Source organism: Cygnus atratus, chromosome 3, assembly GCF_013377495.2.
Source record: "Cygnus atratus isolate AKBS03 ecotype Queensland, Australia chromosome 3, CAtr_DNAZoo_HiC_assembly, whole genome shotgun sequence".
NCBI lineage: Eukaryota > Metazoa > Chordata > Aves > Anseriformes > Anatidae > Cygnus > Cygnus atratus.
Window position 1 is genome coordinate 107,613,543 of NC_066364.1, and position 21,695 is coordinate 107,635,237.

Below are 21,695 nucleotides of genomic sequence, written 5' to 3' on the forward strand. Positions count from 1 at the left end.
ACAACTGTTGCTGTATTGATTAAACTGCAAAAGAAGAGGATCCCTACTCAAACACATGGCAGAAAAATCAAAACTGAAGTCTCAGTCACCCCAGATAGGAGCTAGGGGATGCTTAGATTTAAATAAGAAAGTTGGTAGGAAGGAAGATAATTGGTGGAACACTAATATCAATGCACAAAATGTGCAGGAAATTGGAGCAGTTCCCATTGCTGGAGGTCTGGTGCTGTGTGGTAAAGGATGCTCCCCTGGACACTTTTTTTTTTTTTTTTAGCTCCTTTGGGGGAATGGCCAGCTGGGAATGGTCTAGGACAAGAAGAGAGGGCTGAGCAGAGCTGTGGAGTTACTGGGATGTGATGAGCAAACAGCCACATGGGCAAAGAAACACCAGCAGGTCAGGCGTTAGACCTAGCTTCACCCACTCCGTGATCACATACAAATCACTCTCAGCAGCCACTCACCCCAGCTCCTGCTTCAGTGGAAGAAAACGTATGACTACATGTACTTTCACACCCACACCTTTACTGTCTGCACAGGATTTCCAAAAATAGCTTTCCAGCCAGTGCTAAATTCTGCTCCAAGCTCCCCAGCCAGCATTACATGTCTTTTTGAGGTAAAACCCTGCCATTTAATTTAAGTTGCAGTATATTAGGGACATGAGAGCACTAATGTGCCTTAATTGCACTGCACAGCTTCATCTGCCACCCACATCTCCTTTGCCCATGGGCCAGGAGCCCAGTTAAGCTCAGGCCTGGATCCCCATCCCTGTCTGAGCCTCATTAGATGCATCCCTGTCTCCAGCCCTGGCCCTTGGACCTGCCTTGTAGCCTTGTCTCCAGACCCTTGTGCTCCAGACTGGGCTCTCTGAATGAACGCAGGTTCCTGCTGGCTGTGCTGAGACCCTAGGGGACTGGGCCCTGTTGGTGAGGATATGGCCAGTGCTGGGGTCCCCTCGGCCCCCTTCTTGTGCTGCTATCTGAACTGGTAGGTGTGTATCTTGAGCTCTGTCAATGTGTTACTTCACACAAGATTATCCTCTGCAAATGGCAATGGATTTCCCTTTCCTAATGTGTCTTTCCGTATTTGAAGGAATAGTTTGGGTTCGTCCTTCCCTCCTTAAAACCCAGCCTAATAATTCAGTCTGAATTTCTGCCCTGCTACGATTTCTCAACAGCACTGGTGAGATGGGAGCACAAAGAAAATAGTTCCACAAAATGGCTGTGGGTCACAAAGCAGCGCTGCTGGGTCCGGCTGGGGAACAGGCAGGACGCAAGCTCTGGCTGTGGACTGGACCCAGATGGTCACACATGGAAGAAGACATGGAAGTGGCTCATGTGGCTTCACATTAAAGCTTTTGAGCAAGAAAGGATTTCCCCCTTTGACAGAATTATATCCCATCAGGCACCAGCAGGCCTGGCGTTGTGTAGACCATCCCATGATCAAAAATAAATAAATAAATAAATAATAGCCAGTGATATCAGCCTTGGAACCAGGTATTGATAAGCTGGTTCCATTTCTTCCAATATCATTCCATGCAACTGGAAGGATAGAGGTAAACACTACCTGTGTCTCTGATTCCTTAACCTAATGTGACACCAAATCAGAATGGCCAAAAGCCACTTTCTTCCAACAAAAAGCAAGGATTATCAGGAGGTCTCTGTTGGCCTATCCTCAGCTTTCTCCAACTGAGCTAGAAAACCTGGTGCACACACCTCCTGCCAAGAGCATCTGGATACACCACTGCACTTTAGCCTGACACTGCCAGTGTCATGAGGAGAGTCCATCTCAGCTGACTTTGGCCAGCTCCATAGGATCTCACTGTCCAAAGAGCAAATCATAGAAAAAATAGACTCCCAGACTGCAATGAGCTGCAGTCAGATGGGGACACCTCTGCCCTCTGAGGCTGAGAGGAGTCTTGGTCATTGCCTCTGGTGGAAGCACTACCTTGCTATTGCAATCTTGCATGTATCATGTATTTTCAAGGCAGTGAGGCATGATTTTGGGGAGGCAGCACTTCAGAATCTGCAGCTTTCCCATAGGAGAAAAATGCTATTTAAATGCCAACCCACAACAACTGTTCAGATATCCAGTTATTATGCAGCAATTGACTTGCCCACGGTGTGGCCCTAACTGCCAAAGGAGCAAACCAACTCCCTTGCTGCGTTTCAAAACTGCAACTGGAAAAAAAAAAAAAAAAAGCCAACTCGTTGATGACTGGGCTATTTAAAAATCTTCCCTCTCTACCAATAGTTGGCCTTCTAAAAAGGAGAAGAAAGACTGCTGAAAAATATATATATATAGAGAGAGAGATGTGAAGTAAAAAGCAAACTCTTCTTTCCAGTTTCTTATGTGAGCAGTCAGTCTGCTCTCACTGCTGCCAGGCAGGTCCAAGCCATTTGAGGCAGGTCCTGGGTCTAATCAACCAAGTAGTAGGGCATAGTCATGGCATTTGTACACATGGTGATCATTAACTGTATCTGGTGACTGGTTAAATGAACGTGTTTGGGTTAGAGAAAAACAGCACTCAAATAATGTATGTTTTTAGCAATTACACTATGAATAGGAGAGCCCCAGGAGTTGCAGCGCAATGAACTGTAACCTCATTTCTGACGGGGAGGCTAGACCTGCTTTGTAGTTTAAATATGCAAGAGCATATCAACGAGAGTTCCTGTTCCTTGCTCTTAGAAGACCAGTGGTGAAGAAAAACAATTTGCCCTTTAGTTCCTTCAGCTTAAACTGTAACTCTGGAGGGACGGTGCTGTTGGGTGCCCCGGCTCCATTCCTGCTTGCTTCCCCCACGCTCACCCCAGGATAAGCACTGAAATGCTTTGTACCAAAGACTGGGTCAGCATGTTAGTTAAACATGGATGGCCAGGAATGCTGCTGAGACAACCAAAGATCTCCTGAGGTCACATCGTGGTATCCTTTGCCTTGTAATCCTAGAGGGAAGGGTCCTGCAGGCTCCTCAAGAGAGAGTCAGGGTAAAGCCCCCTCTCCCACTGATCCCAGTTTAACCTGTCCTGATCTCACCCCTTTTCCAAAGCCTGCCCAGTTGTGGGGCAGGGAGCTGCATCTGTCTTGTCTTCAAGTGCCAGTGATCCTCCATCCAGGTCTCTGCTGGCCATGCAAGAGATTGTGCAGCTCCTTGCAATTTTGGCAGGCCTGGGCTACCTGGAGCTGCTGGATTTTTTTGTTTCTGGCTCATGAATCATGTTGTTTGTGTGAAGCAAGCTGTGCCAGCTGTTACTGCATCTTCCCAGTTGCTGCATTTTCTAGGCATTGTTTCTATAACTCAGAAAACAAACAAAAAAAAATCATCTCTGGCTGAGTAAAGAGCCCTTGTTCCTGGTTAAGAATGTATGAGGAGTGGAAAATTCAAATTAAAGACCCATCTCTTCAAGAAACCTATTTCTGGTGGTGATGAAAGAAACATGGTGCAAGGCCTGTGTAGTGGTGGCAGCAGTACCTCTGGTCCTGTCAAGGGCTGTAGGTCCCTCACTCTTGGGCTGTTGTATTGGTTCCCATCCAATTGGTCTCTATCTGGAGACCAATCTTTCATCTCTTCTCTCTTCTGGATATCCTCTCACCTCTCCATATTCCCTGCCCCCATGAGGTCATGACTTGAGACAAGCCATGCTAAAAACACACAGCTGATGCACAGCAAGCAGGCTTCGGTGCCCATAGACACAGTGGGTCACCCCTGATCTCCTGGGGACCTATTTCATGTCCAGCTGGGCCAGCTGGTGATCAGCTCACATGAGACAGAGCTTGTTGCAGTGCCTGAGAGGCAGGCAGTGTGTGGTACCCCCACACCATAAATCATGGTGCTTCTATGGGGCTGTTCCCACAGCCTCCTTTCCTAATGTGGATCTCCCTCTCAAAAACCACAATGGGAAGAAAGGGCTCTAAAAAGAGAAGGTGCCTTGTGCTGGGTCCTCTTGAAATGTATGTGCTGTGTGCGCACGGGATGACTTCTTTGGCTCTACCCCAAATGGACAGTTTTACTGTGACTTTTGACAACCTTTCAGTAAGGTCTCAAAGTCCAAGGGAGTGGCTGTATGAAAAGCCATGGGAAGCTGAGCTCCAAAGACAGAGACCGCTTCTCAAGCTCATGTTGCTGCTCCTTGGTACATAGCTGCTCTGAATGAGCAAACTCCGTAGGAAAGATGAAATTTGAAGATCTCTTGCTGGAAATTGGTGGCTTTGGCAGATTCCAGATTTTGATTTTGTTTGTACTTTGCCTCGCAAGAATCAACCTTCCCATGCATTTTCTGCTGCACAGCTTTCTTGCTGCTACCCCCTCTCACCACTGTGCAATTCCACACCAAGAGGCATTTGTGAACCTCACCATGGAGGAAATTCTGCTCATCAGCATCCCCCGGGAGCCTGATGGCACCTTCAGGTCCTGTGAAATGTTCTCACAGCCTCAGTTTCACCTACTGCTCAATTCTTCTCTGCAACCAGAAAACGACTCCGTCATCCAGAACTGCCGGCATGGATGGGTCTATGACCACTCACAGTTCACCTCCACCATCTCTACCCAGGTAACCCCTGGTCCATGATCTAGATGAAAATGAAATCAGCTCACTGCTTTGAGAAGCAGATGGAGAGATGTTAGGTGCACAGAATCAAAGGGGAATCTTTGCATTTTAACCAGTGGAAGTTACTTGTTTAGTGAAGATGACCTGGGATGGGGAAGCTCTCTGAAGTTCAGTTAGTCATCAACATTTCTCATAACGAGCATCTTGATTTCTCTGGGTGATTGAGAAACTGGTGTTGTGGGGAGGAGAGAGACATCAAATTTTCTCTGCTTGGGCCACGTGGAATTTGCACAAGATTACAACTATAAGGATTTCATTTTAGCCCATGACTTACTTTCTTGATTCTTCTAACACTTCATTACTTCTCTTCCTCTGTCTGCCTCTCCTCCCTGATCTCCTGTTTCCCCCTCTTCTCCCAGAGATCATACTGCCTCTCTTACTGTCCCCCCTTTTTTTATCTCTGCCCCCTTGGCATAGCTTTGGTGTTTCACATTTGTTGAGCATGTAGCCTAGCTGGGAAGATGAGCAGGACAGAGGAAGAAATGAGGCAGAGGAGGGCATTCACTCACCATGCCACCCAGCCACTGACTGGGAAGTGCTTGAGCTCATGGTGCACCCTGGGGATGAGGCAGCCAGCAGGCATGGGGTGGTAGGGATGGATGGGCCAAGTGAAAAGGGAGGAGGTGGCACAGAGCACAAAATGGTGGGACAGCAGCAGCAAGGAGGGTGGGCACAGAACATAGGATACAGGGAACAAAATTCAAAACTTTCCCAGATCAGAGCCCAAAAGAAGTAGGGTTTGTGGTGAGGCAAGGACGATGCTTCAGGAGCAAGGTGGTGATCAGCTCACAGCAAGCACTCAGCAGAGCAGGGAAAAGGCCCCTGGAGACACTGAGGACATCACCCAGCTCAGTACCAGCTCCAACCTCATGCCAGCAGAGGGGTTCAGCAGCCATAGAGTGGAGACCCCATGGCAAGAGGCTGGATGAACCTGGCCTCAATGGGAAGGCAGGGAATCCTGGTAGCAGGTGCCCATCACCCCCAGCAGTGCCACCGGGGGAAACAGCAGAGTGAGGGCTTGGCTGCATCACCCCCTCTGAAAAGCTGTAGACTCACAGTGTACTCATCCCCCTGGAAAACGTTTCACAGGTTTAGGAGTCCATCAGTCCAACTACCAGCAGTGTCTCTTGCCATCAGCCAAGAAATGTGCTCTCAAAGGGCCTCCTGCTGAGGTGCAGCATTCTGGCCAGACATAACCTTGAGCCTGCCCAAGGTCCCTGCCCATCAAACATTAACCACCAGCCTTCTGAAATGCTCTGCTAGGGCTGACAGTGATACCTCTGGGTGTTAATACTTTACATGTAGGTTGTAGTTTTCTTTCCTTGAAAGGCAACCCAAAGCATGGTAGATCTGAGGGAAGGGGACAATTTGGTCAGACAGAAGGCTGATGGATCCTAACCTAGAGCCAATGCCTCCTCCCTACCACCCACCACCTCTAGTTTTGGCAGGCACTGAGGTGAGATGGACACCAGGTCTGCACCTGATTTCTACACTGTTTCAGGGAGAAAGGTGTAAAGCACCCTTGGAGGAAAAGCAGGAAAGGTGCTCTGCAGCAGAGGTGCTGGGCTCAGAGCCTCGTGACACCACATTCAAAGTGCAGTGGCCTCGGGCCATGTTCAAGGGGCCACGGCCTCCTCTGGAGTCTTTTGTGCTTGCAGGCAGAAAGGTTGCTCAAGGTCTGGCCAGCCTTTTCAGAGAGACTGCAAGGCTGGGTTGATGATTAATTTTAGTTTTGTCAAGTTACACTCATATGGAAAATTAACTCTGCTGCTTGGCCACAGCATTCTATAATGATTAGCGACATTTGCACCTCCAAGAAAGTAAAATGATGCTCATTAACTGAGTTAAAAAGAATGCCTAGACCACTCTCTTCATAAGAACTCCGTAAGTTAGCCTCAGGAGCTAGTCTGACTCCTCCTCTGCCTTCTTTCTACCCTGCAATGACAACTTTGAGGAAATTGTCCAGGTCAACATTAACTGGATATCAGCACACACAGAATCATAGAATGATCTATGGTTGGAAAAGACCTTCAAGATCACCAAGTCCAACCATCAACATGACCTACCGAGTCCCATCGCTAAACCATGTTTCTTAGTGCCACGTCCACACTTCTCTTAAAATACCTCCAGGATATGGACTCCACCACTGCTCTGGGCAGCCTGTTAAAATGCTTGAACACCCTCTCCATGAAGAAATTCTTAGTGTCCAATCTAAACTTCCCCTGGTTCAACTTGAGACCATTTCCTTGCATCCCAACACATTCTGAGGTCACTCCAGTGCGGCACCCCGCAGATGCCCATCTGGTCAGGTCAGTCCCCAGAGCATCAGGAGCTTGATGGGGAAGCTAGCAGAGAAGTGCACCAAGGCAGGTTGAGAACAGCTATCACAGGGGTCAGGAGAGGAAAAAGGGATCTCTTCATGATGGAGTGGTACCCAGGGAAGCTTTCTCATGCTCAGCAAGTGTCCACAGAGAGGTTGTCACAGTGCGGCTTAACAGCTGGAAGCCTCTGAGCTTTGTAGGTTGCCATTTTACATTTTTCAGGACTCTGGCACTGTCCTATCTGCAGCTCCATGCACAATTCTACATCTCAAACAGATTTGGCTAATATGAATTGGAACACGAGATAGCTGATCACTGGAAGAAAGGGGTGAGAATGGAGACAGAGTTTGAATTGGGCACTAAGTGTCATTTTGGACTTGTGTTTCAGTGGGACCTCGTGTGTGAGCAGCGTGGACTGAACCAGGCAACTGCCACCTTCTTCTTCATTGGCGTCACAATCGGGGCCGTGGTGTTTGGATACCTTTCAGACAGGTTTGACACCTCGATTTGGAGGCTGTTCCTCCAGGGCTTCAGCTTCAATGACAAGGCCTTCACAAACCTGTGACGTGCAAAAGGCAATCAGAGGGGCAGAGAAAGGAGAAAACACAATCATAAAGGGAGAATTCAGCCTTTCACATGAAAATTGGATTAAAGTCATAACTGAGGAGCAATGCAGGGGCTAAATGCTGAGTGGTGGCCACCGACTGGTTCATGGGGCAGCCAGTTAGGAGCGCACCAGGGAAGCAGTTCTCTGGCCAGGGTTAGGAGCAAGGTGCACTGCAACAATAACACTGACCCACAGCATTGGGGTCAGCACTGCTGTAGGAACAGTAAAAACTAAAAATATCCACTGTCTATGGGGCCTATTTCAGGAAAGATAACTGCCTGTAAAGGAGAAAGCTGGTTAAAACAAACAAACAAAAAGTTAAATCCTTGCAAGTTATCTGGAAATTGGTTAAGGACACAAAAGTGATGGATCAAAGCAAATGATTGCCATGTCTGAAACAGAGTTTCAAGAAAGAAAAAATTGACTCCGCTATTACTAGAGAAGCAGGGTAAAGGAGGTTGGTATAAGCAGGGAGGCTTTCCTTGAGGAAGAGCTAGGGCAATGCCTTGATGAGGAAAATAGGAACAAATCTGCTCTCTCTTGTTAAATGTTAGAATGTGATAATGTAAACTTGAAAAAAGTCTGAGTAACAACCCAGAAAGGTCATAAATTAAGAAATTAAGTATTTTTGCAAATAGCAGAAGCAGGAAACCTACCAGAGAATACACAGAGCAAGCAAGCAAGCAGGATGTGCCATTCACTCTACACTATTCAATATTTAATGTCTGAGCTTCCTGTGCAGGAAACTATTTGATTCCTTCCCAACTTCCTTCCTCCGGGAGTAAACAAGCATTAGGGTAAAGTAGGCTACAAGATCACTGCATAGCATAGGGAAACCAGCTTCCCAGTACAATGCTCCCAGTTACTTCTGTATCTTTGATATCTTTGCTTATATCTGTATATTTCTGTGAGGACTCAAGACACCCAGCTGGCCTTCAAACAGTGTGTCTCAACTTTGTGTCTAAAAAGGCTTGATAGCACTTTTGGAGGGGGAAAAATGAGAATCAGGAAAAGGAGATAGACAAATTAAGGCAGAGAAATGCTTTATGTTAGAGAAAAATGAAAAATAAACTGTTTTTTAAAGTGAATTGTAAGGGGAAAGAACCCATAGATGATTAAGCGATAAAAGGAGCAACAATAGGGCTGTGGTGTGAGACATAACTGAGTTTGTGCTCACAGCGAGGGAACATGTAGGGGCAGGTGCTGGAGCTGGAGCCTTCTCAAGAGAAGACCTGCCTTGAAATGAGCTGGTAGAAGAAGGCATGGAGAAAATTCACAAAATGAATGAATGATAAACTGCCAGGACCAGGGAGTGGTCATCCCACAGTCCTACAGGAACCTTAGGATGGAAAAACTGAAATATTGTTGGCATTGTGTGACCTCCACAGCAGAGGACTGGGAAGGTATCAGGTATCAAATCAGTTTTTACACCAGTTCCCAAGGAAGATCTTGGGAACTACCAGCCAGGCAGCCTGGCATCTAGCTATATTGGGCAAATTGGCTCAGAAACTATTCTGAACAACTGAGCCAGTGGCCACATGACTTTTTCCTCTTTTGCACAAGATTCGTACTTTACAAGCAGTCTGTATTTCTTTGAAGATGTTAACAGATATGTGAACAAAGAAGATATCATCTACTTGGATTTCAATAAGTTTCCTTACAAAAGGCTTCTAAAGAAACTGAGCTGCCCTGCAGTAAGGAAGAAGGTCCCCGCTTGGCTAAATAATTGATCAAAAGCTGGGAAAGAGAAGAGAGGTGTAAGTGTTCAGTTGTTACAATGTAGGAACACCTCTGGGGACCTGATAATTGGATATGTGTGCTTTTCAGCATTTCTCTAAATGATCTGGAAAAGAAGCAAGCAGGGAGGTGAGGCTGAGTGACAAAGCTGGACAAGACAAACTCTGAGCATGGAGAACTGCAGAAGGATCTTACAAAGCTCTGTGAATGGATGGAAGCATTAGAAGACACAATTTCAGGGTAGATAAATATAAAATAAATAAAGAAACAATTAAAATTTCACAAGTAAAATGGAGGCCTCTGAGCTGACCATAGCTGCTCAGGAGCAAGACTTCAGGGATATGATAGAAAGCTTCAGGCAAACATCCTCTCAGCAATGTGTAGTGGCTGCGGAAGCGAATTTAAAAGTAAGAATTATTAGGAAAGGAAAAGAAAGTTAAAGAGAACGTCACCATGCAGAAACATGCATATGTACAGTGGTCCCACATCTTGAATACCGTGTGCAGTTTTGATTTCCTCCTCCCCATCTCTAAAAGTTAGAGTAGAAGTGGAGAAAATTTGAAGAAGGCAACAAAAAAGACTACATTTTGGCTTGACTTCCAGTTAGACAGACCAGACCCTTCAGTCTGCTAAAGTTACAGGTAAAGAGGGTTTGATGTGCTCTTGTGAGCAGCCTGGAGCAGAGCTGACTGCACTGCCTTCTGAGCTACGTGGGCACAGGCCCTGCAGAAGAGCAGGTCACATCAGGGGATGGTGCTGGGAGCAGGGCATCCAGTAAATTTGCAGGAAATTTGGCAGATCCTTTTTCCTGATTCAAGTGGGAAGGGTCCTTACCTTGCTCAGCTTTTCTTCTGTTTGTCTCTTCACATGATCTTGGTGTGGGATTGAGCCAAAATGCCTAAGCAAGCCCAGCATTTAAGCATAGTTGTGCCCTGATTTGCCTCCCCTGAAGATGGTGTGCCAGGAGCTGCTGGTGGAAGGACAAGTGTAGTATTTGCTCCAAAAGCACTAGGAAAGGGGCCTGGGACTGACAGAGTGGGGATGGGAAAGAAGAGGTAAAGTTATGAAAGAGCAGGTCATGCCACATCCCTTAAAACACAGCAAATGTATCAAGCACTATGTGTTGGTTCCCCACGGCACTCCAGATACAGCAACCAGTCTCCAGTCACTCAGACTGTTTTTGGAAATCCAACTATTCTGAATCAGTCAGAACTTTCTTGTCATCCATTTGACCACCCCCAGTGAACTTCCACAGGTTATGAGTATTATCTTTACAAAAGCCATGCTGATTCTTGCACTATTTACTTATCTGTTTGTCTAAGAATTCTTTTAACATTATTTTTATCCATTTTCTCAGTATCGATGCTAGATCTGTTAAACCCCAGAAGTCATGCCCCACACCTTTGTAAGACACCAAAGCTGATGTCCCCTTAGCAACCTTCCTTCTCTCTAACAGAGAAGAGGTCCCACTTCCTTGTGCTAATCGTAATGCAGATATTTCATCTCTAGTGCTTCGGGGTGAAAACCATCTGGACCTGGCATTTTGCTACACTCATGGTTCACTTTGTTCTAAGATCCTACAGACACTTGCGTATAAGAACACCTCTGCTGACAATTTTTACCCTGGTAAACCCTCCAAGGACCTTTACTGTGAACATATATATGCAAAAAAATAAATAAATTTGTTATTGCCTGCTCTTTTCCAAACACCCCTTTTATGCCTTTTCCTTGTACCTCACTGGTTGTGCGATGCTTTGGCAGACCTCCAGACTGGGATATTTGTGAAAATGGCTTTTTTATTCTTTTTTATGCTTGCGCAGTTTGCTCCTTTTATTATATTTTCCACATTTAATCATTCAGAGGTTGGTCTTTTCCAAATCTTTCTCTCTGAAGACAGTTTTAACCGCATTATTTCTAGCAGCCTTCCTGTAGCCTGCAATTCAATCCTGCCAGCTTCCCTCTGGTTTCCTTAGCAGGTGGCATGCATTTGCTGAGAGAGTCTATTAATGGATCCATAAATAGCTGCCTTGTGCCCTGCAGGGAATTTTATGTTTTGATATGCTTCTTGCTGTATTTTTGAGATATACTTTAATTTCAAAAATGTACCTTTTTTCCTAAGCAGTTACACTTTTGGAAGCAGGATCCAGTTTAGGTTGTTTTCTGGATGTTTGCTGCTCTGATCCGGCTGCATTACAATGACTTTTGAAGACTGGGTCTGCTTAAATTTCAAAGCAGATCCAGCAAACTGCCTAGGCCAATGCCATGACTCATTTCTTCTACAGTAGATTCATTAACTAGCTGCTGCATGAAGTCACCTGTGATAACTCTTAAGAATGTTATTGTGGCATCGTGTCCCAGCACATAATTTGACCCCACCAGGGTAGTGGTCTTTGCCATCATCCTTATCAGGTGGCCACTAGGAGAACGTCAGAATCAGGCCAGGGTTTCAGTCCCTATAGACCGAATGTTACCCATTGACAGAGTTAATTTAATTTAATTTGAAGTTTTTTAATTTTATTTTTTTTAATTCTTTTAAATTTTCACAGTGCTCTCTCCTCCTTCTCCTTTGGAGCAGGGGCAGCATCTGGTTCCAAGGGGATGATAGAAGGAGGAGGAGGGGGGGACAGCTATTGGAAGGTGCGGGCTGTGGCAGCAACACAGATTTTCAAGCTGGCATCTCTCCTTTTCATGGTGGTGTTGAATGGGGAGCCCATTATTATTATTATTATTATTATTATTATTATTATTATTATTATTATTTTGATAATTGCTGCTCTTTCCATTTGGGAGATTTGTGCCTGGTGCTCACGGGGCAGGCTGACCGTCTGTAGGGGATCACATCACTGCAGCACTGGCTATATCCAGAGCAGTTTCCCCCCTCTGAGGCATCATGTAGTCTTTGCAGAGCAGGCAACATTTTCACTGACGTCCTTGAGTCTCTCATTTCACCATTTCAAACCCTTCTCCTGGACCAGGTTTCCAGCCTGTAAGTAACCCACGACTGTGCTTGCGGCAGGTTTGGTCGGAAATCCATGCTCCTGCTGTCGCTTGTGTTCTCTGTCGTATTTGGGATGCTGAGTGCCGCCTCCGTCTCCTACAGCATGCTGGCCATCACGCGGACCCTCACCGGGATGGCTCTGAGTGGTCTCTCCCTGATTGTATTGCCTCTGGGTAAGTGTGAGGTGTTTGTGGGTGCCTGGCTGTGAGGGGGTGCTCCTGGCAGGCACTGGGTAAGCAGGGACTCGTGCAGCACGCAGGCATGATTTCACTACGGACAGCCAAAAGAACAACCCTCTTGGGAAGATCCAAGCATTACAATTTAGTCCAGTTAATGCTTTAGCAGTCTCATCAAAATATAACAACCACTTATTTGTGCTTCTGTTCCAGCATTAACACTTATCATCCATGCTGCCCAATTCCTGTTAAGCATCATTAACCGTGCAGTAAAAGCCATAGACAAATTATTGTCCCTTTTCCTCTGATACAGGGTTCTCACTCTTCAAACACAATTACAAAAATTCATCAGCGTGCCATGTCCTCAGCAGGAGCAGTATGGTGTGTCATTTGCATGGTGTTTCTTCCTCCCCAGTCTTGACTTTGCAACAGTTGTTTTCATTATGTTCGTGACCCGTATTTTTAGAAAGGCCAGGAGAAAGAAACAAAAAATAAAATAAAATAATAAACTAATAAACTAAACTAAATAAAATAAAATAAAATAAAATAAATAAAATAAAATAAATATAAAATAAAATAAAATATATATATTTTTTAAATCGCTCAAAGCTAGGCAAAACTCAAGCTGAAGACTTTAATTACTTAGATAATTAAAACAAGCTCCAAACTCCAAGCTACCCAGCAGAGCATAGGATGACTTTATAGATACAGTTAGGACATACTAGGCAAGAGTCACTGTACTGTAGAGCAAGCTATAGGTGCAGCAAAAATTTCCAGAATTTTTGCAGATACAACCAAAATCAAGCTAAACACACTTCAGGAGTGGGCAAGTCCTCACAAGACATTACACGTCCCAAGGCCTGCTATGGCTCATTCCTGTTATAAAGTCTGATGCCTACAAGACAAAGTAGAGCCTGGGAAGGACATTTATGATCGTTAGATACTGTAGCAAGATGTCAGGATCTTTAGAGGAAAATTGACTTTTAGTTCACGCACAGAAACAAGGAGACCACCATTTGTTCTGGTTTTACATGTGCATTAGTATCTGCTGTCCATGAACACTTATTCAGCTTAATATATTTCTTTAATCTGGAATAATGAGTGGGCAGAGAAATAGGAAACTATGCAGACAAGATACAACTGGATAGTAAGAAAAAAAATAATATGAGTTGAATGAAGAAGACCTCTTGAATGCTGCTGAACAGGATAAAAATGTATCATCTAAGGGGTTTTAGCACCATTTTTTTATTACTGTATGTCCAGCATTTCTTCTTTTAAGGCTTTACTTTAATTGCTTACAGCTTTGCGGGAGGTTAAGCATTGTGGATGAACGTTTAAAATGTGCAAAATGTCGGCCAAACAGCAGAATTCTCCTGGAGGAAAAGACCAGGGATGTTGTCTCACTTTGCACTTCTTACAAAGTCCCGCAGACCCTTCCCTGGAGAAGTCCTGTGTGTCCCCGCTGAACGCTGCCTCCCTCTTGCAGGGATGGAGTGGGTGGACATAGAGCACCGCACCTTCTCTGGGGTCCTGACCAGCATCTTCTGGAGCATCGGGAACATGCTGCTGGCCTTGATAGCCTACCTGGTGAGGGAATGGCACTGGCTCTTAGTCGCCGTAACAGGACCTTGTCTTCTGAGCATTATCTACCTGTGGTGAGTGCTGCGCCCTGCAGCCTGCTGGCTGGTGGGGATGGGAGCGGGCTGTGATTTGCCTCCCCTGCCCTGTGAGCGTGGCAAATATCACAGTGCTGGTCCTGGAATGGCAGGCCTTGAAAACTGGAGTGGCCTGGGTTTCATCTCTCCTCACCTCTGCTGAGGCCGGGAGCCAACGGTGCACCATGGCTTTGGGAACATGGAGGAGGCAGGACTGAGGCTGAGGCCAGGCACAGATCTTTGCATTTCCCATGGCCTTTGTCAGCTGTGTGAACATCCTAACTGGTCGAATACATCAGCTTTCTGTGGGCTATTTCCCACCTGTAACTTTATTTAAGGAATATCTTACATCTCTGAAACCTCACAATGGAGAGATGGTCTATTTAATCAAAGAAATTATTTTTCCTTTTTTTTTTCTTTAATATAGCAAGACAGACTAAAATATAGGGTTGATTCACTGATACTGTCACTGTAGTGTGAAGTATGTTGGATTAGTTTATTCAAAGACACAAAACAGTTCTCTGCATGAGCAACTCCATTTCCTAGGTGGACAGATGTCCCTTGTTGTAATCAGCAGAGATATTCCCACAACTGCACAGATCTACCAACAAAATCTCAAATAATATACATGAAAAAGGGGATAGAAACTGATGCTGTTGTTAAACAATGGCTCAAAAATAGACGTATCCTTTCCCCAGTGATTAATGCTTTCTGGCAAAGTGTATCATCTGATATTTTGCTGATCAAGTACAACACAAAAATATGTGTTCCGCTGGCTTTTTAATCTGAGGTTTTTTGCTTTTTTTCAAGGACAACTAGCTGTAAAAAAATTGAATCATGGGAAATGTTGAAATTCATATAAATACATTTTGACCCACCCTTTGAAGGGTAACTTTCCTTTTTTTCTCTCTCTCTTACGTTAATGCCTTTTATGGAGATGAGTTCTCCAACAAATTATACTGTAGTCTGATCAAAATTCAGGCACCCAAGAAGTCAGTGATTGCTGGATAATTAAAAGTCCATGAAGTATGGGATCAAAATCAAATTTAGCACATTCCATGGATATTGTTGACATGGCACCACAACTCAGTTGAGACATTAGACAACCAAATGACATAATATACTCTGGAGATGGTGACAAGGTGTGCAAAATGCCATTTTTTATTCTTTATGTTTGCCAAAGTATTAAAAGGTTATGGGAAGGAGTTGAAAACTTTCCAGAAGTCCGGTTCTGCAAATGTTTTTGCTCCACACATCCTTTTTCATCTACTGATTGACTAGATTGAATAGTTTATTAGTTTTACTGTGGCCTGACTTGGGGCACGTAAATCACCAACAGCTTATAGGGAACTGGTCTCAAATCACTCCTCTGGAAGACCCCACTGAGAGATTTTGACAAATATGTGATCTCAGTAGACCTCTTACCTACATATTCCTTCAAGCTTCTAAATTCTGTGTTTAGAAACACCCACCTGTTGTTGCCCAGAAGCTGCAAAAGAGCAAGCAGAGGAGCAGTGGCAGATTAGGGAATGAGTATTGCTTTAATGCTCACCATCCATCCTGATGGTGAAGCAGCAGAAGTTGGGTCTCTCTTCTGCAAGGAATACGCGGCCCGTATTACCAAAATCTCTGTGACACACTGCCAGGAAAGGATAAGCACTTAAATTATTTCTTTAAGGGCAGAACAGCATGCGTGTGTAAAGACAGTGTCCTATTAGTCTTATTATTTTCATGCACCACAGTTTCTATTTTCAGCTGAGGTTGAAGTCTCACAGAGAAGATCCCTTCTCTTTGGTCAGGGCCATGTATGTGGGGTGGAAAACACGGAGCGCCAACAGGAATGCTGTCTTCTCTCCTCGCACCAGGTGGGTCCCAGAGTCTGCCCGGTGGCTCATAGCCAATGGCAAAGTGAAACAAGCTCACAAGCATCTGCTTAGATGTGCAAGAATGAATGGGATGAAAGACTTCGCTCTCTCACCAGAGGTGAGAAACTGAAGATCCAGACACATATCCTTCCTCTTTCATTTCCTCTTTCTCTCTGTTTTAATTCTATTTTATACCTGAAGCAATGCTCACAGCCTGCAATGTGATCCACAGGGTGCCATAGTCCATTTTACTCTAGAAAGCACTTATACCCACTGCTAAAGAGAAAACATCAGCTCAGCTCACATAAAGACATATTAATAGCATGTAGTTAGTGCATTCATTGCACTCAAGGTACTGTATGCAGTGATATCCAAAAATATGAAGGCTAGTCCACCTTAGTCTGGAGAAATAATCTTGTATTTACTGTACATATGCAATGGAAGATTGTTGGCTGTGGAGAAGTCAGCACTCATGAAAATCCTTCACAGCCAGGCTGGATGGCTGCACATCTGTCACCTCTGAATAATTAGGTCCACATGATTTAAGTCCTGACCTCCTCAAGAGTGACAAAGCTCAGCTGTAAAATCCAGTGGGTACAGAAGTTTGTGGCTCATTAAACGCTGATATTTTCTTTAATGTCCTCTGCTTTTTCTCCTACCAAAGGAGGAAGATGGGAAACCCCTGGCACAAGCACACGAGCCTTGTGCTTTGCCACCACGGTCCAGATGTGCACACAGTGCTCCAGCATCCCCACCACTCTCTTATCCTAGCCACTATGCCATTTTTAAAAAGCAGTTTCTTAATATTTTTTTAAGAGGTGATTAGCCCCTTTGATTTACAATAGAAATGTGTTGTTTAATCATGTGAGGAATGATGAGTTTAGGTTGTGGCAGGCGGGAGCTAACTGTGACTTTTCCTTGCCTTTAATCAAGCCAGTAGCTCTGACTAAATGTGTGAAAATAACAGGTTTTAACCCCATTCATTCAGCTTTGGCTTATGACTCTGTATTTCAGAGTGCAGCATCACCAGAAAGGACATGGGATTGTACCGTCAACCTACTCTTATGGTTAGGAAGTGTAGCTGGGGCTTCCCCACTTGTGTGGCCTTGCACCAGGTCACACTGGACCATGACCACTGGACCTTGATCAAGAAAGGTTTGCAGTTGTGACACCTTGCTGGATTTATGAGGTTTATAGAGACATGCCTGTTTTCTCATCTGTATCCAAACATGCAAGCAACAGATGACTGCCTGATTTAAGATTGCTTGATTGATTTGACCATGCTTCAGTGTGTTTTGATGGCTTATTAAGATAACAACTGATTTTCCTTATTCAGAAGACTTTGATTCTGCGAGACATATAAATCTCCTGATAATTGCACATTACGTTACTGATGTGCTCTCAGATTTAATTGCACTGTCTTATAGAACTCATTAAGTAATTTCCCAGTGTGATTTTTTTTTTCAGTATGAAAAGTTTTGTCACTCTTCCAAAAACTGCAAAGAATGAAAGTCTCATAGTATGCAATTAAACATAAAAATCTTAGCTCTTCCCTAGCTGAACATGCTGTTACTTACAACTCTCCTCCTTCTTTTCCTAACATTCTTTCATTTTGTACAGTTCTTTTAAACCAGAGAGCTCTCTGAGCTAGGATTTCTCTTTTATTAAATATTTCCAAGCCTGCAGCCTCCATAGCTGTTCAGCACTGTGTTAACTGTAGGTAATGCTGAAAGCCTGCAGACTCCCTCACCCTCCTTCCTCCCCAGCTATCACTGAACCACGTGCTTTTAAAGTTCCTTGGGGATTCTTGCTGTTCTGGCTCTCCCAGTTGTCCTTCCACGTGCTAAGAAAGCTGGCCAACAATATGCAGTAGAAGATGTCTTCTATGTTAATGTCTTATATTACCCAGTTAAATAGCAAATCATGCAACTTAAAGAGAGGACTAACTGCCATCAGGGTTACTTGAATCTCACATTGAAATTCTCAGCATTGCAGAAGTGGTCTGCTATCAGTGCTATAATTCATCCTTCGTATCTGGATGAAAAGACTTATTTGCCTCTGAAAAAGGCAAAAATAGAGCAAAAAAGTAGAAAAAGGAAAGAAAGAAAGTGGGTATACTGAAATAAAAGAAAAACATGGGTTCAGCAAACCACTAGACAATGTGCGAAAGGATCATCCAACAGGCAGACAGCTCATCTGGTTCAGAGTCCCTGAACTGCTGGAGGAGGTGGCATTTTGGGTGGAATATCTCTATGTGCTTGCCCTGCTCTCCGTGGGCTCCACTGCAGGATGCTGTTGGAGACAAGGCACTGGAAATGACCCTCAGACCCAAGACGCTGCATCTCCTCTTCATACATCCAGCCAAGCTGCAGGCTCACAGCATAGCTCTGTGGTTGTGATTAAGTCTTTATGCAAAAACTTTGTTGTAGGCTTTGTTTTCTCCGAAGAGAATATTGATCTGAGAATGTGTCACTAGTTAACCAGACTCTCTCCTCAAGGTTTCCTTAAAATTTTTCAGTTTTAACAGTCCTACCCCACATTTGCTGATGCTTCTTGGGCATGGTGAAGCAAAGCCACGTTGACATCTCTCCCAAGGTTAGGTGTCCACATCATAGCTGTCTCCAGTCTCCTTTAGAGCCTTGCAATCTAATGAACAGAGTTGATGGAGTTTAGCATGCAATTCTTCTGACCAAATGCAGCTATTTGCTCTGGGATAAAATGACTCCATCACTCCCACTGGAGCTCCCCATTAACTACACAGTGAGCCTATGGCAACTAGCTTAGGTACCTCTGCCTGCACTGCAGACCTGCAGTTGTATGAATCTCTCACATCTTAGCCAGTGAGCACAAATTGTGAACTCTCCTGGTACTTGTCCCTAAATCAATCACAAAAATAATTTGTCAATAAACAGTCTATTCTTCCTTATTGGCAAGGCTCACTTCTCAGTTTTTAGCTTCTTTATATATTCAGATGGATATATTTTAAATATATAGATGTATAAATAATCATACTTACATAAATGTGAGAATAAAGCATGCAGTTCACTGTTAGCTCCTGCCTGCGACCTGACTCCATGGCAGGCAACTACTTGGGGAAGAGGGTGGAAATGGCCAATGCTGACTTTGCTAACATCACAATCTGCTGCAAGCCTTGTTGCCACGTAGGGTATGCAGGTAAGAAGGGGTGAATAGATGAAAAAGGGGTCTAAAATGGTAGACAATCTATTAAATATTGTATGAAGACATGCCTCTGATAATGTATGTCCAGAGAATTGTTCTGCTATAGGAAAGTATGGAAAACCCAATGTGATGATGGAGCTGGGAAGGATGACAGGCCCCAACCTCTCTAGGGGTTCATGTCTGGATCTTGAACGTACAGCAGCTGAGCTATTTCCTTCTTTCCACCTCTCCCAGGCCCTCAGAATGATCACAACAGACAAAAAGCCAGGAGAGAGTTACTCCTACATCAGCTTGTTCAGGACACCAGTCCTGCGGAAGATCTCTCTGTGTTCTGGGGCAGTGTGGTAAGCAGTGTCACTTTGCAGAGGGGATTTATCCTGCACTTGCACAGCTGTTTTTCCCTAATTCCCATCTCCACACACTCCTTGCAGGTTTGGTGTTGCCTTCTCGTACTACGGCATGAGCATGAAACTAACTGGCTTTGGGCTCAACATGTATCTCTCCCAATTTGTTTTTGGCATCATTGAGATTCCAGCCAAGATGATCGTGTATGTGCTGGTGAATCGAATTGGACGACGGCAGAGTCAGGCATGGTCACTCATCCTGACTGGACTATGCATAGGAGCCAACATCATCATTCCCAAATGTGAGATGCTCTTCTGCTGTATGCAGCACTTGCTAAAGGGGAGCTTTCCGTTCCACGCAGTGCTAGAGAAGGAGAACCATAGATCTTGTCCACAGGCAACTGTGTACAGAGATGTCTTTCATCTTCAAGGGTGACAGTGGGACAAGGCTGCTAATGTGGGCTAGCCCATATATCTGGTGGCAAAAGGTGGTCTCCAGTCACTGTGAAGTGGCTAGTGAGGGTCAAGTTATGACAAGGTTAAGCGCCTTTAGTACAGACAATGTCCAGTGGGAAATGTTGGGACCTATCCTTTCATCAGTTCAGCTTCCACTCAGGACAACAGTCACCAAAATTTCAGACTTGGATTCAGACCTTGGATGCACTAGCTCTAGGGCTATTAGGCTTTCTCTTTATTTATTTATTTATTTATTTATTTATTTTTGTAAGAGCATTGAGCATTTGTTCCTTTTGCACAAGAACCCTTTTCCTAGCTGTTGCTCTTCGACCATTGTCATAAATGTCTTTTCTTTCCCCCCAGCCTTCACTTCCTTACGCTCTGTAGTAGCCATTACGGGCAAAGGTCTCTCAGAAGCTGCATTCACCACTGTCTTCTTGTACACCTCTGAGCTCTACCCCACCGTACTGAGGTAAGAGATGCCACTGCCTGAGTGCACAACCAGACCCTCGGTGGGATGTCACCCCCTGGTCTTTGGCATCAACACAGCAAAAGATGCTGTTGGCTAGACTGTAGGACTGGTCCCTTGCCTCTAGAAGCAGCAGGTTCTAGGGATTACATATCATACTCATGAGAAAGAGGCAGTGCGGGTGGGTTATGTGTGTAGGGAAATCTATTGAAAGGTGAGGACTATTCTGTGTGGGCACATTTTGGAACTCAAGGGATCTGCGCTCAATAGTCTTAGCTCCCTGCGATAATCTGTCAGTAACTGCTAAAAGACCCAGGAAATAATCATTCGAAATATCAATTTTTATAAGGGACACATACTACCACATGAGTTTGACAGCCTTCTGGACATCAGATGATACTAAAGCAGGGATTAACTAGCCTTTCAGGAGGAAAAAGCCAGTTTATATGAAATATCCAGATACTGGAGACATAAAATTAGGTGCAGTACCAGCATCGTTTGGGATATAGCAAAGACTGGTGGAGGAAATCTGTTTCTTGTGGAGTTTTTTGTTTGTTTTGTGAAAATCTGGAGGAAAACAAACAAACAAAAAAATCAACTCATGGATTACTGCATGGATCGTGGTTTACTTCACCTCTGTTTCTCCCTACCCAGAGTACCTACAGTCCTCTATCTTTCACCGGTCTGTTTTATGTGGGAATGGTGCATACTTAAACCAGAGTTTGCAAGGTCTGGTATGAAAGAAGTACCCATATCTTTCTTGTGGTCTACTCCGCCATGGTCCCCTACCTTTCCAGGCAGAATGGGATGGGATACACCTCCTTCACGGCACGGATTGGTGGGGCTTTGGCTCCACTCGTCTTCCTGCTGGATGACGTGTGGAGGTCTCTGCCTGAGGTGACGTACTGTGGCGTGGCAGTGTGCTGCGGCTCGGTGGCCTTCTTGCTCCCAGAGACACTCAACGTGCGCCTGCCTGAAGGCATCGAGGACATCGAGAAGACACAGTGAGTCAGCTCCATCCTGCCATGCACGTGGATGAGAAGGGCACAGAGACGTCCCACTCTGCTGCCTGTAATTCTCCATCCATGGGCGGCAGCAGATCAAGGGACAGCCCAGTAGGGATCAGGACTGTCAGATTTCTTGGTCTTCTGTCCATCAGCCTAAATATGCCTTCTTTTCTTCCAGGGTGAAAGAGCCATTACAAACCGGCGCTCCTGAGGGCATGCCGTTACAGTCTCTTCTGAAGTGAGCGACTCCGTGGGACAGGCACAGACACTGTAGGACTGCAA

General features: G+C 44.8%; 1 protein-coding gene across 1 annotated transcript; it reads left to right on the forward strand.

Annotated features, from left to right (window-relative positions):
• Positions 1–4,163: 4,163 nt before the first annotated feature.
• SLC22A7 (solute carrier family 22 member 7) lies at positions 4,164–21,655 on the forward strand. The gene is made up of 10 exons (XM_035561214.1): positions 4,164–4,541; positions 7,308–7,411; positions 12,280–12,434; positions 13,924–14,092; positions 15,958–16,075; positions 19,372–19,481; positions 19,569–19,783; positions 20,301–20,409; positions 21,204–21,410; positions 21,592–21,655. The coding sequence occupies exons 1-10, from the start codon at positions 4,164–4,166 to the stop codon at positions 21,653–21,655; spliced, it is 1,629 nt and encodes a 542-aa protein (XP_035417107.1).
• The last annotated feature ends 40 nt before the right edge of the window (positions 21,656–21,695 follow it).

Coding starts and splice junctions, on each gene's coding strand:
- SLC22A7 (XM_035561214.1), top strand. CDS start 4,164: ATGAAATTTGAAGATCTCTTGCTGGAAATTGGTGGCTTTGGCAGATTC. Junction 14,093..15,957: donor CTGAGCATTATCTACCTGTG/GTGAGTGCTGCG, acceptor TCCTCGCACCAG/GTGGGTCCCAGAGTCTGCCC. Junction 16,076..19,371: donor ACTTCGCTCTCTCACCAGAG/GTGAGAAACTGA, acceptor CACCTCTCCCAG/GCCCTCAGAATGATCACAAC.